Here is a 16,128-nt window from a genome sequence, read left to right on the forward strand (position 1 = left end):
TTTGGAGGCTCCCAGGTGCTCTGCCCCCCAGGTCCAGTTGGGTCAGCCTTGGCCTGCTTTGTCTTGGCAGGACACAACCACGAGTCCCTGTCCTGCTGGGACAACACCAGAAGGATGTGTTGTCCCTTGCTCCACTGTCCCAGAGCAAGGCCACCCCCTCTGACCTCCCTGGCCAGTAGGAGCTCTGGGCCTTGCCTCAGGCCTCCCACTGCCTGCGTGCAGCTGTCAGCACACGTCAGGTCAGACCTGCTCACGCTGGTGACCTTCCCTATTCATTCTTTCCTGCCGGCTTTTCTTGTCAACCGCCCCTAGACACTTGACTAATCCGCTCTAATTTCCCCATGCTACACGCCACCGTGTCCCACCAGTTCCAAGCTGTGACACTGCGATTTATAATAAGAAATGTATCCCTGGTCCTAAAACTCTTAGGATTTCCTAAGTGCTAAGAGCCCGCCAGGTGAAATGGGCATCTTGCTATAACTGGCCTATTTCAGCCACACCTGAGTTTATGCTCATGAGGTGATGTGTGGAAGTCCCTAGACAGCCTTGGGAGCTGGGCTGGTTGCCAGGGGAACCAACCACATGATTAGAGGGTTGGAACTTTGGGTCCCATTAGGCGGCTGAGGAGGGGAGAGGGGCTGGAGTTGGAGTTAGATAGAAGACCAATGACTCAATCAACCATGCCCACTTAGTAATTAGATGAAGTGATGGTGGTTTTAGCTAAAGCTACAGTGATAATAAGTTTGCAATATGTGTGTGTATCAAATCAACACGTTAAACTGTGATATGTCAGTTATATCCTAACGAAGCTGGAAAGAAGTATTTTCCCCATGAAAAGAAATCATGCCTATGTAACAAGGCCTCCTTAAAAATCCCTAAAGTATGGGGTTTGGAGAGCTCCAGGTTTGGTGAACAAGAATGCAGCCACACATTCTTGGAGAGTGTCCCACCCCAGACTGCATGGGGACAGTTACTCCTGTGCTTCGCACTTTTCCACACTTTGTCCCATGTACCTCTTCGCTGAGCATTCATTTCCTTTACTATCCTTTGTAATGAGTTATCGGGTAAGAAAACTGCTTTTCTGCATTCTGTGAGCCCTTCCAGGAAATGACCGACCCTGAGGAAGGGATCTTGGGGACTTGAATTTATAACTGGTTGCTCCGAAGCACAGGTAACAACTTGGACTTGCCATTGGGGTCTGGAGTGGGGGCAGTCTTGTGGGACTGAGCCCTTCACCTGTGGGTTCTGAGGTAAGGAAGGAAGATTGCAGGACAGTTAAGATTATGTGCTCTCTTCAAGGGGTATCACTTCAGGTTTTTCAAAGGTGTGTTAACCTGGATGCACAGAAACAATGGACGGGCAGCTTAAGGCCGAGATAATCCTTTCACAAGGAAGTTGTGTGCCTGGGGCGTGACTACCCACTGTCACTGTCGTGACCCAGTGGCACACGTGGGCCTTCCCAGGCCTGAGGTCCCGGTCCCCTGGACCAGGACCCCGACACTCTGAGCTTATGTGGCAGCTCAGGGCAGAGGCTGTGGCGTCTCCCTCTTTCAGTGTCCTTTTCCATGTGCTGGTTCCCTGGCAGCCCCCACGCAGTGTAATTTCCAGTATCAGTCCTGACAGTCTAATAAAGACTCCGCCAGCCCTGGACTTTTATTAGGAGCCTGGGGGTTGGGTTAGACCCTCCCCTCGCAATTCTGTTCTGCCCATACAGGCCTGGAACGGTTAGTAAGGTTCCCGAGGGGACGTGTGTGTCACCTGGTAGCCATCAACAGGCGGAAAGAAAGAAAACCAGATGGTGTCTTTCGCGGACGCCACGCAGCCTGGGTTCTGCATCTCCTCCAATCTCTGCCCTGTTGCCTGCACAGAAAGTGGGTCAAAGGGCACCCGCCTCCCAGGTGTGCGCGATAATCTCCCAGCGACTGTGGGGGTGGTGCCCCGCCCCAGCGGAAGTGTCTGTGGGTCAAAGGGCACCCGCTTCACAAGTGCGCGCGCTTATCTCCCACGGACTCCGGTGGCGGTGCCCCGCCCCAGCGGAGGTGTCTGTGGGTCAAAGGGCACCCGCCTCCCAAGTGCGCGCGCTTATCTCCCACGGACTCGGGTGGTGGTGCCCCGCCCCAGCGGAGGTGTCTGTGGCCCCAGGAGTCTGCGGCCCTGGGGGGTAGAGATGCTGGCAGGAAATGCCACCCACAGCTGCGGTCCTGGCCGCTGGGCTCAGCAGGGGGGGGAAGGGGGGGAACCAGGGCAGCCCTTTCTGTGACTTTGTAGATAAGACTGAGCCCCGCCTGCACGGAGGTACGAAGATTTCCATGTTTAATGCTTCTGGAGCTACGCTATCCTGTGGTTCGCGAAGGCACAAGGAACAGGGTCCCTCTCTTCCACAAAACCCCTGGACCATCCGCCTCGCCCGACACCACTGGGCAGGCTCCCCAGACCTCCCCCAGGCGTCTGCACTGCATTGAAGGAGCACTCTAGCCCTCCGTGGGGACCAACCCTGGTCACCAGCAGCGAGGAGTTAGATTCTGACGGAGACATTCCTTCATGCAGAGCGCTGACTGCGTGCCTGCCATGGGCGGGTGTGGCGGTTAACGGCGGACATGCGTGTATTAATGAATGAGGCCGATGCATGACACCCTCCCCACCCGAGCTGGCAGCCCGGTGGGGGAGGGAGGCGAGTGAGAAACCCAGGACAACAAACACACGTGCTGGCGTGGCCAAGCGTCCTACCGTTCCCGAGGTGACCCACAGCGTGTCTGCAGTCACCTGCGAGGTGACATTCATACTCTGCAAAGTGATGGGAATCTGATTTTGCTCCTCCCTCCTCCCCTGCCAGTCAAGCGACGTCATTAAGCTAGTCCAGATTTTCCCTCTTTTTAAAAAATTGTGGCTAAATATACGTGCCATAAAACTTACCATTGTACTCTCTTTCCCTTCCGCACTCCCCTGACGACCCCGGTGTCGCTCTGGGCCACCACCCCACCCGGTGTTGCCGGCACCGTAAGAATGGCAGTACCCAAAGTCTCGCTTCTGCCGAGGTCCTGACACTAGGTTCGCATCTTTGACCCGGGCAGAAGAGGGCAGCGTGGTGAGCTCCCTCTGTGGCCACACGGTGTCAGAGCCGGTTTCACATCCGCGTGTGGCTCCACCCCTTTCACGTCACCCTTGTCAACAAGCCGTCCTATGCTGGGGCTGGCAGACTCCAGGCAGGTGTGCGGGTGCGTTTGGAAAGCCCCAGGGCACGGTGGCCAGGGGCCACATGGCAAGTCCTCATGGCCATTGGCACCAAGCTGCAGAACAAGGAGCACGTGACTGAGGCTCTACTGTAGGGCCAAGTTCAAGTTCCGGGCTGCCCCAATCTCCAAAGAGTGGGCTTTCCTGTTTAATGTGGATGAATTTGAAGACGTGGTAGCTGAAAAGTGGCTCATCCAGGATGGCCATGGGGTCAACTGCATCCCTAATTGTGGTCCCTGGACAAAAGGTGGGTCCTGCCCTCAGGAGAGTCTCGGCAATGCCCCCTCCTCACGCCCACCAGTAAGTCCCACTTCCCATCAAAAACACGAAACATACCATTTTAACCATTTGTGACAGCTCCATGGCAGCAAGGACATTCACAATGTCGTGTGACCTGCACCACTGCTCCCTAACTTTTCTATGACCTGAAACAGAACCCCGCACCTGCTAAACAGTCATTCCTGGCCCCCCTGCCCAGCCCAGGGCTAGCTCTGACCTCCTTTTGTCTATGGATTTGCCCGTTGTGGACATTTCCCAACAATAGAATCCTGCGGTACTTGTGCTTTTGTATCTGACTTCTCTCACTTAGCGTGTTTTCAAGGTCCATTCGTGTGGTAGCATGTTGGCGCCCCCTTCCTTTTTATTGCTGAGTAATATTTCACCGGAAGTCCATCTGTCAACGCACATTTGAGTTATGTCGGCTTTTTTGTGGACGATGCCCGGTCCACTTTCTAAAAGGAGTCAACTTTCACCAGCTCAACACCAATAGTAACAGGTCCCCAGGGCACACAGCCTCTGCCTTTCTAGGTAATACGGATGAATAGTGACCAAGCACTGACTATGGCCCAGAATCTTCACGGCAGGTGGTCTGGTGGGGTGGCTACTAGCTTCACCCCTCTTGGACGTAGGAGGAAGTTGGGGCCCAGAGCTTGGTAACCTAGGATCACACATGCTCACTGGGGGTGTCTGCAGTTCACACCCAGGTCTGTTTGGCTCCAGAACCCCCACTAAGCAGTACTGCTTCCCGCAGCACTTTTCAGAATCTGTTCTGTATTCAAGCCTATGGATGTAGCTGTCGAGCACTAGGGAAGGCGATTCCTGTCTGAACATTTTACAACCTGCATGTGGAACAATGACCACAGGAGACAGTGCCAGGCTGGCCAAGAACCCAGAGAGAATGCCGGGCCCTGGGGCTCCAGACACGGGACTCTCAGAGGCCTGTGTGAGCTAGGGCACGTGGGAAGTTACTACAAAGTGCCAATGGGCAGCATCAGAGGGAGGGCACCCCACGTTCTGAGGGTGGGTCCCACCACCCCTCCACCCCAGCCAGCAACCAGCCCAGCTCTACGATCTCTGTGTTGTACAGAGGGCACTACAGGGGGAGGGAGTGTCCCCATGTGTGTGGGGGGCAGCATCCTGCCAGGGTGACTGGGTGTCTGAGGGGGGAGGGTAGGGAGAGAAAGAGAGGGAGAGAGAGGAGGAGGGCCTCCTGGGACAGCGCTGTCTTCATTTTGATTTCCACATCACAGGGACGATCCCCCAAGGGAGTTTTGAAGGCACCTTGGGAAGAAAGTATTCCCTTGTCACTTGAATGCACTGTTGTCTTGGAGGGAGGGCCTGCCTCTGTGGATGGCACAGAACCAGGCCTGGGTGGCGAGTCCCGTCTTCCCCACACTAGCTCCCCCGAGCCCTTCCCTCCAGTCCCTGGGCCTTTCTGGGCTGAGGACCTATCCCTTCTTTCCTGGGTTGGCTGCCTGCCTGACCGCCCCAAACAGACCTGGGCAGCCCCAAACCCTTTACAGACAAGTGGCTGCTTTCAGGACTAAGTTCAAAACTGCTCTGGGCCCCCCGGGTCTCTGCTGCTTCGCAGGCCTGGATCTCAAGCCCCACTGCTCCCTGCTGTCCCTCCTCCCTCCAGGTCAGCACCTCCTGTGGTCAGAGCGACAGCCCTGCACTGTGACCCTCCTTTCCTGCTGGACCAAGCAAAGCCAAGCCGTCCTGTCTGGACCCAGACTACCTGGTTTGAATCCCAGCTTTTCAGAAAAGCAAATCACTACAAACAGGTACGTTGGCTCGCTCAGAGATGGAATCTGCTCATGTTTTCATCCATCTCACCCAGAAGTGGAATCTAGACTGTCTCTCTTGGTGTCAGCTCCCCGGACCCTGCTGTCCTCCACTCCACTTCTGGCCCTGCCACCTGTGGTGGGGGGGCGGCCAAGAACCTGTCGGTCTCTCACACAAGCGTGGGCCTCGGCCTAGGAGGGCCAAGTTTGTGATTCTCCCCCACTCCTGGTTTCTCTGGCTTGGGGAGGCTGTGTTCACAGACGCACGCTCCAGCCAGAACGCTCCGTAACAGACACCCAGGGCGTTTATTCCAGGACACACTCAGTCTTCCTGGAAAACACGAGTTTATTTTTATATTTCTGGAACTGTCAGCTTGAAGGTCAGCGCAGACACGGAGCAATCTCAATGGTGTTTATCCGGAGGACTGTCTGTGGGTTCACAATAACTGGGAGAGAGAGAGAACTCAGTCACAGCTTGACCACAAATTCCAACCTTAATGAGTCACCGTGAGACCCTGCCGCCCATCGCCCGCTCTTTCCACGAGGGGCTCAGCCTCACACCGGCCTTCCCCAGGTGGCACCAGCCACCCAGCAGGTCCCACGTCGAGTATGATTGCACTTTTTTCTCACGAGGATTTTACCATGACACTGGCAACACGAGAGGACAGGGTGCACCCACGAGCGCTCTGCAGCACAACGGGGACGCACAGCCCCGAGGAGCCCGCCACGGGCACCTGACCCTGAGGACACACTGGCCCCTTCCTCCTCCCGCTCCCCCCAGAGGCGAGCAACAGCGTGGATTCTGCTCATTGCGCCCCTTCATAAGTGCTATGTGTGTGCGGACAGGTCTGTGCGCCCAGCAGCAGGGGCTGAATGCCGCTCACTTTAGGCTCCGTGAAACGGTGTCACCCTGTGCACCACCCAAGACCCACCGCTGTGTGTAACGTGGTGCAGTCCCTGCTGGGTGGTGCTCCACTTAGAGTTTCTCTCCACTCACTCGCCCCTTCTGCGGTGGAGATGTCAGCTAGTTCTGGGGTTTCCAGCACAAAGGGAGCGGCCGCTAATGTCGCGGTCTGTGTCTCGTGGTGCATGCAGTGGGATGACTGGCTGGTCCCGGCCCTGGTGGCAATGTCACAGGGCTCCCAGGGCTCTCTCCCTCCACAACCCCACCTGCTCCGCCCTGTCAGGCCCAGGGGACTGGGGCAGACAGCAGGCGCTGGGTCCCTCTGTGCCCAGAGGCAGGACACGGGGTAACACCCAGAGCAGGGCGGGGTCACAGGGTGCCAGCTCCACTTTCTAACTTACTATGTTTCTTCCTGTAGTTTTTCCTTTTCTTAAATTTCATATTGACTTTTGGCCATGATTCTGTCTTTTCAATGACTGTGGCTTCTACTCGAACAAGATCCTTTCTAGAAGGGAGGAAAAGAAATAATGGCAGTCTTCTGGATTATTTTTCAGTTTCACTAATGTTTCATGTAACAATTTCTAAAATGAAGTTTTGCTTCCTTTTTGGCTGATTATAAAAGTACTGTGCCCTCCCTGTAGACATGTTAAAAGCTAAAAAAGAAGCATAATGAAGAACACTGTAGTGTGTCCACAAATCTCAAAGGACCATGAATTAGTAATAGAACAATGATTTGGTCTGAAAGTTCTCCACATGGGGACGCTCCATATCCACTCTTCTGAAGTGTGAGCATGTTGTGGGTGGCATTATAGTGTTGATACGAGTGCCGTATGTCGCCCCCTCCGCCCACCAGCCAGGCCTCACTGCCGGGGCCCTACACAGAGCTACACACGTGACAGCACATTACCCAAGGAGTGGCTTGCCAAGTAACGTGAAGTTGTCAGCTCCAACCAGCAGGACCTGGAAAATGAAATCGGTGCATTACCAATAAGTAATATAGAAGTCACTAAAAATAGGTAGTATTGGGGTGGCCAGTTAGCTTAGTTGGTTAGAGCATGGTGCTAACAGCACCAAGGTTGCCGGTTGGATCCCCACATGGGCCACTGTGAGCTGCGCCCTCCTTAAGAAAAAAAAAAAGATACCAGAAAACAAGAAAGGTATTGGTTAGAAATTGTGATGTGGACTTGATCTGCTATGTAACGAATTATCGCCTCATTTAAACAGCACTGGCTGTAAGCGCTTGTGGAAACGCCCTGCACGGTCAGAGGCAGGGCAGGTAAAACTGACTATCGGATGTGGTGACCGCAGATCAAGGTAAGTGTTAACGTCCTATGAAAACAGGGGCTTTTTAATTTAAAAAAATTCTTAGGGAAGTATAACATACACAGCGGGAAATGCACAAAGCAGACTATGGCGTCTTCTGATGCAGCTCACGGGCCTGCTAAGGCTGCGAAGACTTAGGCTCAGGTGTGTCTGATGACTGCAAAAGTCTGCAGAGCCAGCTCACCATCCTTGGTCTAGCGGAAATTGTGACACTGAGTGTGGCCACAGATGGAAACACCTTTGTATTCCAAATGCAACAATGTTTTTATTAGATGTTGGAAGAATGTCTTAAATTTCATTGGCAAGAAAAACAGCCAATCATACTCAACTTAAATCTCGAAAGACAAAGCACAGTTATAACAATACCAATGTATGATGTCTATTAGATGATGGCAAACAGTAAACAAACTGTTCCAGAGTTACTCCTGCTGAGCACGAACACTTTCTATTCCTGGACTTGTCCAGTCATGAAAAACAATCTGCATTAATGAATGAGATTTTCTGTATGTTTTTGTTAGTGTGAAAAGTTTTAAAATGATGTGCTCAGATCACAGGCTGTGAGAAGACCATCTAAGGAACAGAGTTGAATGCTCTCCTTGGTATAAATAGGCAAAACCTACAATCACAAAGGAAGGAGGAGTTCTACTTAATAAAGCAAATCATACTCGTGTATATCACATTGCATCACATTAAGTTGCACATACCCTAGAAAAATGATCTGGTACAGAGGGCTTTTATTTTGTAGTTTTAAAAATACAGACAGAATTGGCAAAAACAGAATAGGCACCCCAAAGACAGCAAACAGAATCACAGCCGAAGGGCAGAGCTGTGTGGTGTAGACCGGCAAGACGGACCATCTGTGCCCAGGGATATGCCTCCCAACCGGTCCTACTGCTTAAAACAGCAGCCGCCGCCAACTCTAGTGTCAGAGCAGTGTCCTAGCTGACACGTAACATTTTCCGCAGAAATATGGCTTCAAAATCCTTTCCATCTTTAACTGGGACTTTTATTAAATCTGCGATCAAATATTTTTTCTGTGGGAATCCATCAATGAGATACGAGACGGCCAACAGACACATGTATTTTTCCTTAGAGAAGCTTGCTGATGACTCCGGGTAAGGAGTGAATGTACTGGGGTGGGGGGTCCTCGGGAAGCGGCTCTGCGCACCCCACCCCACCCCCGCCCCGCCTGCCTGCTCCATCACTCGCGCTGCCTGTGGTCACCTCCGACGTGAGGACACCTCCCCAGCAACGACCCGCGAACCAGGGATAGCACATTTGCTGACCGCGTCCCCGATGCCAAGAAACGGACCGTCTCACCTTCTCCAAACGAATCCTCTCTCCACACTCAATGTCTAATTCATTTTCGATTAAAATCAGGTCTTCGGAGGTCACCTTCCACTGGTGGCTGGCGAAGTGCACCACGGCAAAGAGCCTGCCGTACTGGCCGGTGGCGATCAGCTCGTTCACCTTGCCCACGACCTCTGCGGGGCAGAAAAGGCGGACAAAGTCGCGGGCCCGTCAATCACCCATGATGGAAAGGCAGCAGCTCCACTCCCACAGGGGCCTGCAGTGACCTGACCGGTCCGTTTCTGTGGCTCTGGGTGGAAACCTGAGCCCACCCTGTTCAGTTCCCAGTCATTATTAATAAACAGCCAGAGATGGGCAATGTGCAAGCTCTGAGAAGGGAGAGGAGAGCTTCTTGCAAACGAAGGGAACCTGAGCGACACCCCCCGGGGCTGGCTTGCCTGCACGCCTCCCCACAGGCCTGTGTGGTCGCCACCCCCACTCAGGCCACAGCCCCGTCTACCCTGCACCGTTTACTGTGTGCACAGCGCTTACCAGGAACACATCCAGGTCCTGCCCTGGGAACCATCCAGACCAGAAGCTGCACCCGTCTAGGGGGGCGGGACTCAGCCCGCAGCTTAGTTAGCTCGCACGGCACCCGCCAGCAGTAGTTTAAAACTAGGTAATTCCATGCGTTAATCTGCATTTCCAGCTTTTTTGGGAAAACTGAGGATCCTGCAGGCCCCTGGGACAGCGGTGGCTGCAGTGACCCGCCACACTCCCTCCTCAGGGCACGCGCTCCACGTTTACACGCCTCCTACCACCTGTCCTCACTGGTTATCATGTGACCGGTTCCTCCCGCTGGGTGGGGAGGGTTCACTCTCTGAACCCGCCTTCCTACCAAAGGAAGAAGGCAGGGATGGACCAAGCGCACCCCCAGTACCAGCCTGGAACACAGGGGCTGAGCGGGTATCTGTTAAATGAACGGGGCCTTTCGATTCCGGTGTCCAGTGGCAACAAAATGAACCTGAGCGTTGACGCTGCGCCAGGGCTGGGGCACCGCGAACTCCTCGTTCTGGGGCCAGGTGAGCGCCTTTCTGGGAGGGTGGGTGCTGCCCTCCTGTCCCTGCCTCTCACCTGCATGGTGTCTGGTCTCCTCAGCCGGGTCTGGCAGAACGACTTCTGGCCAAGGCGGTGAACTCAGGGATGTTTTGGGGACATATCTGTAAAAGTCATTTTACACGCGTGTCACATACGTGTGGAAAGGCAGTTCAGAAGCATAATAAGAAATGGCTGTGCCAGGAAGGACAGGAATCTACCCCGTCACCCGTGTGCCTCTCAGATGCTCACTGGCTGGGGCAATGGCTGTGCATCCACGTTCTCAGGTGGCCGGATGCGGGGAGGGGACCAGAATGCTGGCTGTGGGGTGTCACGGGGCTCAGGGCAACACCAGTGCAGGCTCTCTGGTACAGACACCACGCTTTGAGGTGACCCTGAGGACAGGCCCCCACTCACCCTCTTAGAACACGGCCATGTGTTTCGAGGAACAACGGCCAATCGCTAATCCTAACAGGAATTCTGAACACTGGGTTCCAGAAGAGCCCATCCCTGGCATAGCCCTGCGGGTCCTGGACTGCTGGCCCACCCCGGGGGCGGGTTACAGTGCTGAGTCTGAACTCCAGCTCTGCCGTGGACAATGGGATGACCCTGGCATGCATTTAACCGCACTGGGTCCCGGTTTCTTTCACGGAAAAAATGGGAAGAAGAACATCTGCCTTCAGGGCTGTGGGGGGTCGGCAGGGGTCACGTGCCAGCAGCACTCAGCAGAGTGGGGACACGGTCAGCTCGGTGCCCTGGGGCAGTGGCACCATCGCCACCATGCTGTCCTGTGCTGCAGTCATCCATGTGTCCCCCTCCCCATCTCCGGCGCCAAGCTCCGTGGGGGCCTCAAGTTCATTTTAGTAACTCTCTCCCGCCTGCTTGGCCTGGTGTAAGTAGGGTGCGTAGGTGGGGGAAGCAACGAAGGGGAGCCTGGGCTTGAAAGGAGGGGGAGGGTCCTTCCTAACTTCCCGACCTATTTTTGCCTCCAAGTCCTCAATTCCACAAGCAGGGGAGAGATCGGTAGAGCCCAAGTCGAAATATTCAGACCCGTTTTTAAGCTTTGGTTGCTGTTTGCCACCAGAAAGTGAAATTTTCTCGGAATGTGCTCACAGACATCTGTGAAACGTACAAACACTTTCCATGTTGGAGTTCACTGGCCATGCTGGTGTCATTGGCCAAAGAAGCAAACTGAGCTTTCCCAGCGTGCTGCTCTCAGAGCGCCTAGAAATGTGAACCCGGGCAGGACCCAGCTGAACCTGTGAAAAGGACAAAAACGGGAAAACTGGAACCCAGTGGGTTTCACAGAGGAATCAGGTAAAAACGGGCCAAATTAACTAAAATGCCCAGTTACGATTTCTCAAAGTTTTTCAACTTCTCCTTTTGAGAAACAAAAAAACCCGTGTCTCTTCCCACTGCCGAGGCTCTGGTGCAGAAGCGGCAGAGCTTGTGCGTTTTAACATACGCCAGGCACTGTTCTGGGCTCTTTAAATGTAGAAATTTACTTCTTCTCACAAAACTTCACCAAGGTAGATACTCAGACTCCATCCTGAAGGAGGAGGAAGCAGAGCTGGGCCCTGCCTTGCCCAGGTCCCGCTGCTGGTGCAGGGTGGGCACGGGACCCTGGAGGGCTTCCCTACTCGTAACCACCGTCCTGTACAGCTCCTGTGTCTCCCACCAGCCAGTGGGACTCCGTCAAATTGACCCTGTGTAGTTTACAGTAAAGCTTTCCCCGAAGTATGACATTTTAACAAGATATATGCGCTTTCAAATTCTACAGATTCCTCCTAGAGATTCTGGTCCCACCTTCCCAGTTAGAAATCTCCAATGGGACTAAACCGTTTCCTTAATAAAGCACAGCTATGTAAGGCCAAGGCACACCTTGCTATTTGGACTCTTGAAATTCTGTCTATTTTTATTTGTGTTGAGGGTCTGAGAAAAATACTGTTAAAAAAGTTAGGAGGAAATCGAAAATATTCCTGAAAACCCAAACGTCTGAAGTTGGGACTTTAGAAACACAGTCCTACACATGAAAGGAAGAGCCACCAAAACCCACATTTTGATATTACCCTTGTGGAAACGAGGTGCTCTGGGAACTGAACCTTCGAGAAACAGACCACAGGGAAGCTGAGGGAATAAGAGAAACACAGGTATAGTTACTGGTGTGAAATGCAAACCGCCCTTTACAACCCTAAATGCACAATTGTTACTGGTATCAGTTTAAACCACATTGCAACTTGTCTACAGAAAATCTAGATCAACAAAGCTAAAAGGACATCATTTAGAGTCGTTGGTTATTACAACAAGCATCGAGACTCATTCACCACACCATTTAAACGGGCCTACAACCGAATCACCCACCACTCAGTCCTCCACCACCAAGCGCCCAGCGGGTTCAGGCCCTTGTGCGAGAATAGCTTCCAAGATGGCCCCGATGAACCCCCCTCCTGCTATTCTCACCACAGCCTTGTCCCCCCACATGGAGTGGTTTTCTGTGATCAATGGCGTGTGACAGAAGTGATGGAACAGCACTTCTGAGATTGGGGTATGAAAGATGGAAACTTCTGTCTTGGACATTCTCTCTCGTGTCTGGCTGTCGGGGCTGCCATGCTGCCAGAACCCTATGGAGAAGCCTGTGTGGGAAGAACTGGGGCCTCCTGCTGACAGCAAGCAGTGAGCTTGGAGGCAGGTCCTCAGCCTCAGTGGATTCCTGTGGTAACTGCAGCCCCAGCGGTCGGCTTCACCGCGACCTAATGAGATCTGCAGCCAGAACCACCCAGCGAGGCGGCTCCTGTGCTCCTGACTATCAGACACAGTGTGAGATAATGTCAGTTCTCTTAAGCTGCTAAGTTTGGGGCACTTTGTTACGCAGCGGTAGACACGAATACACCAAGGGACAAAGGCACTCACAGTCCTGAGGAGAGAAGGGAGCGAAACAAAAGGCACAGTGTTTAGGTGGAAAAGCAGAGGACAGATTTCTCAGCAACTATTGTCGGTTATTTAAAAAATTGAGCTATAATTTATACACCATAAAACTCATCCTTTTAAAGCTCACCCAGTAGCAGTTGTTCCCTATTCTTAGTCTCCTTGGCTGTTGTTTTTCTTCTATCATCTTGGTGTGCCTGAAGTTTAGACCTTGAACCTTACCTTTTCATCTAAGGCCATTCCTCTAGTGATTGCATCCAATCGAATGGATTTAAACACCATCTGTACACTGGTGACTCCCAAGCTTACACCTGCAGCCTGCCCTTGGATATCCATGTCTGTGAGCCATCGCCACCTGCGTGTCTAGTAGGCAGCCCCAAACCTAACGAAGGCTCCTGATCTCCTCTCAGGCCTGCTTTTTCCATACTCTTCCCATCTCACATAACGGTTACGTCATCCTTCCAGTTGCTCAGGCCAAAAATCTTTGACCTTCTCTCTCACACCCCTCAGCCAACCTATCAGCAGGTCCTCTCGGCTCTCTCTTAGAGATCCAGGCTCTGAGCACTTAAATCATGCAAGCTACGACCCCCCTGCCTGGATGGTCACCTACACCTTGCTCTCCCTCTCGCCTCCCTTCTCTGCACAGCACCTAGAAGGATCCTGTTAAAACTTAGGTCAGATCATGTCAGTATTTTGCTGAAAGTCTCCAAGAACTTCCTGTTTCATTCAGAGACAACGCAAAAGTCCTTACAAGGCCTACATGGCACTGGGCAGTACGATCCCATTTCTCTGAGCCCATCTCACATGCTTCCCTTTGTTCACTCTGACCCGCGACTCTGGCTTCCTTGCTATTCCTGGAACACGCCAGGCAAGCACCTGCCCTGGAGCCTGTGCCTTGGTTGCTCTTCCCCTGAAACCCTTCTGCCCCCTCGGGTCTCTGCAAGGCTAATTCCCTCATTTCTTCTGGGTCTCCACTCAAACACCATCTCAGTAGAGAGGTCTTTCCTGACCGTCCTATTTAAAATTGAACCCGTCTTCCAACTCATGCTTTATTTTTCTCCACAAGACGTATCAGTTTCTAACATACATCATTTGCTTATTTTAAAAAACTGCCTTTCTCTCTGCTTTGCCCCCTCTCCCATCAGAATGCTAGCTCCATTAAAAGCAGGGGTTATGGTCGTATGTTTATTATTGATGTATGCCCACCCTGGACCAGTGTTTGACATGTAACAGGTACTCAATACACGGTGCATGAATGAAGGCAACCTCCTCTGTTCAGCCATCAGACGAAGCCCCTGATGGAAGTCTAAATGACTAGGAACTCAGCACCACTCATGGGAGCCATCCCACCATTAAAAACTCAGTTAGAAAGTTTCTGCATTTGACCGGCTTTCCTGCAACTCTGTCTTGTGGACATGACAGGGACAGTGGTGCTCCCTGCGGTCCCACAGGATCGTCCTTTCTATCTCTGAGGACTGTGGCTGTCCTTCCATCCTATTTCCTTCACTCACTCTCCAAGGTCCCACCTGCTCACCATTTTAGTCACCTCCTCTGTACTCATTACACAGAGTACAGGGAGTTTCCCTGTGCTTCTCTGGAATTGAACACAGGATTCTAGAGGTGGTTTTATATCAGTAGGGTAGAGGAAGTCCCACTCCTTTTGTAAAAACTTCCCTGCCTACATATACCCACATTTTGTTATGGACAATGTCAAGCATACAAAAGAGAATAGCACAGTGAGCCCTGAGCCCTCAAAGATATCAACTCATGACCCATTTTGTTTGATTTACACAGCCTCTGGCTCAATTCTGCAATTATTTTAAAGCAAAGCAGAAGTTGTTTAATCAGTAAAAATGTCAGTGTATTTCTGTAAAAGGATTCATTAAAGACAACAACAACATAACCATGACACCATTATTGCATCTAAAATAGGGAAAATTCTTAATATCGTCAACTGTCCATTTAGCCCAACTTGAAAACATACATAAACACTCGTGCACACAAACATACACTCTAACCATTTTCAGGCAGAAATTTACAGTGTTTTTAATGAACATAACCTTTTTTGAACCTCAAAACAACCCAGTGCTGAAGATACAGCTGTAGCTTTTGCTGAATGGGTTAAGATTAGGTAAGGACATTCATCACCATCTTCCAGATGAGGACAGTGAGGCTCAGGGAGTGGCTGGAAGTCTCCGAGCGATGGGAAAGCACAGGTTTTGACGCGGGACAGAGCTGTTTGATGCACTCCTGTCCCATGTCCCTGCTGTGTGACCCCGGGCAAGTTACCTAACCTCTCTGAGCCTCAGTTTACTCCCCCAGTAACACAGGCCCTATAATGAAGTTGAAGAGCTATCGTCAGTATTTAAGCTACTAACTAAAAGATGCGGGATCTGAACCCAGGTTTCCCCGACTCCAAAGCCAGTGCTCTGATCACCGCATCAAAAAAGGCAATCAGCACCAAAGGCATCGAGTCGGACACAGACACACACGAAGCGGGAGGGCCGGGAGTACCGCTCGCCCCGCTTCCTCCTTTCACTCCGCGGCTCGGGTCTCACCCGCTCCGGGCTCCGATGGCCTCAGGATGTTGCGGCTGCACGCGGACACCAGCCGCCCAAATGTGACCGGCAGGGCCAAAGCCGCCACGGCCGCCGCCATCTTCCTGCAGCCTCGGCCGGAAACGGAAACAGAAGCGGCGCGAACCTGGTGCGTCGACGCACGGGGCCCGGCGAGCAACACCTACCTGCACGGCAGCCGGACCTCGGCAGCTCCTGGTCCGGGCCGGGCTGCAGCGATGGCTTCATCGGCCGTGGAGAACTTCGTGACCAAGCAGTTGGACCTCCTGGAGCTCGAGAGAGACGCGGAGATCGAGGAGCGCAGGTACGGACGCCGGCGTGTTCTCTCGGGGTCTGTCCGGCTGTGCCCACAGCCTTGCTCCGCGCAGACCCGGGCGGAGGCTCGGGAGAGGGGCGCGGGTTGGAGGGGTGAGGGTCGACCTGACTGTCTTCGCGAGACATTTGCTCTCCTGACCCCTCGAGTCCGGACCGCGGCTCTAGAGGGGCTTGGCTGCCTCCAGGCTGCCTCGTCAGCTTCCGGGGCGGCCCGCGCGGGTCTCGGGCCCTTAGGAGTCCCTTTCTTTCCTCGACCTGAAGCCCCCTCCCCGACTTGCCCGCCTCGGCCCTGCTCTGCCCCCACTTCTGTCCCCAGCACGTTCGCAGCCCTTTTCCTCGTTCGTCCCCTCTGTAAACGTTTGCACCGATCTGTGCCGGGCCCGAGGAAGACACCGTGGTTGTGACG

The 16,128-nt window shown here is 53.1% G+C and overlaps 2 protein-coding genes and 1 pseudogene across 5 annotated transcripts in view; 2 read left to right on the plus strand and 1 right to left on the minus strand.

The window, feature by feature from the left end:
• Window positions 1-2,942: 2,942 nt before the first annotated feature.
• On the plus strand, window positions 2,943-5,191 carry LOC141572349 (large ribosomal subunit protein uL16-like; annotated as a pseudogene).
• Window positions 5,192-5,622: 431 nt separating this feature from the next.
• On the minus strand, window positions 5,623-15,535 carry MRPL21 (mitochondrial ribosomal protein L21). Its single transcript, XM_019755671.3, has 7 exons — window positions 15,390-15,535; window positions 11,976-12,033; window positions 9,946-10,031; window positions 8,842-9,005; window positions 7,106-7,158; window positions 6,600-6,703; window positions 5,623-5,740 (listed from the first exon to the last, which is right to left on the minus strand). Exons 1-7 carry the CDS (start codon window positions 15,487-15,489, stop codon window positions 5,676-5,678), a joined length of 630 nt encoding a protein of 209 aa, XP_019611230.2. The 5' UTR covers window positions 15,490-15,535; the 3' UTR covers window positions 5,623-5,675.
• A 10-nt stretch (window positions 15,536-15,545) lies between these two features.
• The window catches only part of IGHMBP2 (immunoglobulin mu DNA binding protein 2), a 34,132-nt gene continuing 33,549 nt past the window's right edge, over window positions 15,546-16,128 (plus strand). For all 4 annotated transcript variants that reach the window (XR_016018421.1, XR_016018422.1, XM_074336848.2 and 1 more), the window contains exon 1: window positions 15,546-15,711. Coding sequence is in view for 2 of the 4 variants with exons in the window: in XM_074336848.2 (XP_074192949.2) it covers window positions 15,626-15,711 (86 nt within the window). In the remaining 2 variants the exon portion in view is untranslated. The remainder of the gene's footprint in view (window positions 15,712-16,128) is intronic.

Source organism: Rhinolophus sinicus, chromosome 14, assembly GCF_057876585.1.
Source record: "Rhinolophus sinicus isolate RSI-liver-muscle chromosome 14, RSI-T2T, whole genome shotgun sequence".
Taxonomy (NCBI): Eukaryota; Metazoa; Chordata; class Mammalia; order Chiroptera; family Rhinolophidae; genus Rhinolophus; species Rhinolophus sinicus.

What these genes read in the sequence shown, in the direction of transcription:
- MRPL21 (XM_019755671.3), bottom strand. Translation starts at nt 15,489, where the DNA reads ATGGCGGCGGCCGTGGCGGCTTTGGCCCTGCCGGTCACATTTGGGCGG. An exon ending in CTTGGCAAGCCACTCCTTGG is followed by an intron (nt 6,704 to 7,105) that starts GTAATGTGCTGT and finishes CCTCCCTTCTAG; the next exon opens with AAAGGATCTTGTTCGAGTAG. An exon ending in AAACTACAGGAAGAAACATA is followed by an intron (nt 5,741 to 6,599) that starts GTAAGTTAGAAA and finishes TCTCTCTCCCAG; the next exon opens with TTATTGTGAACCCACAGACA.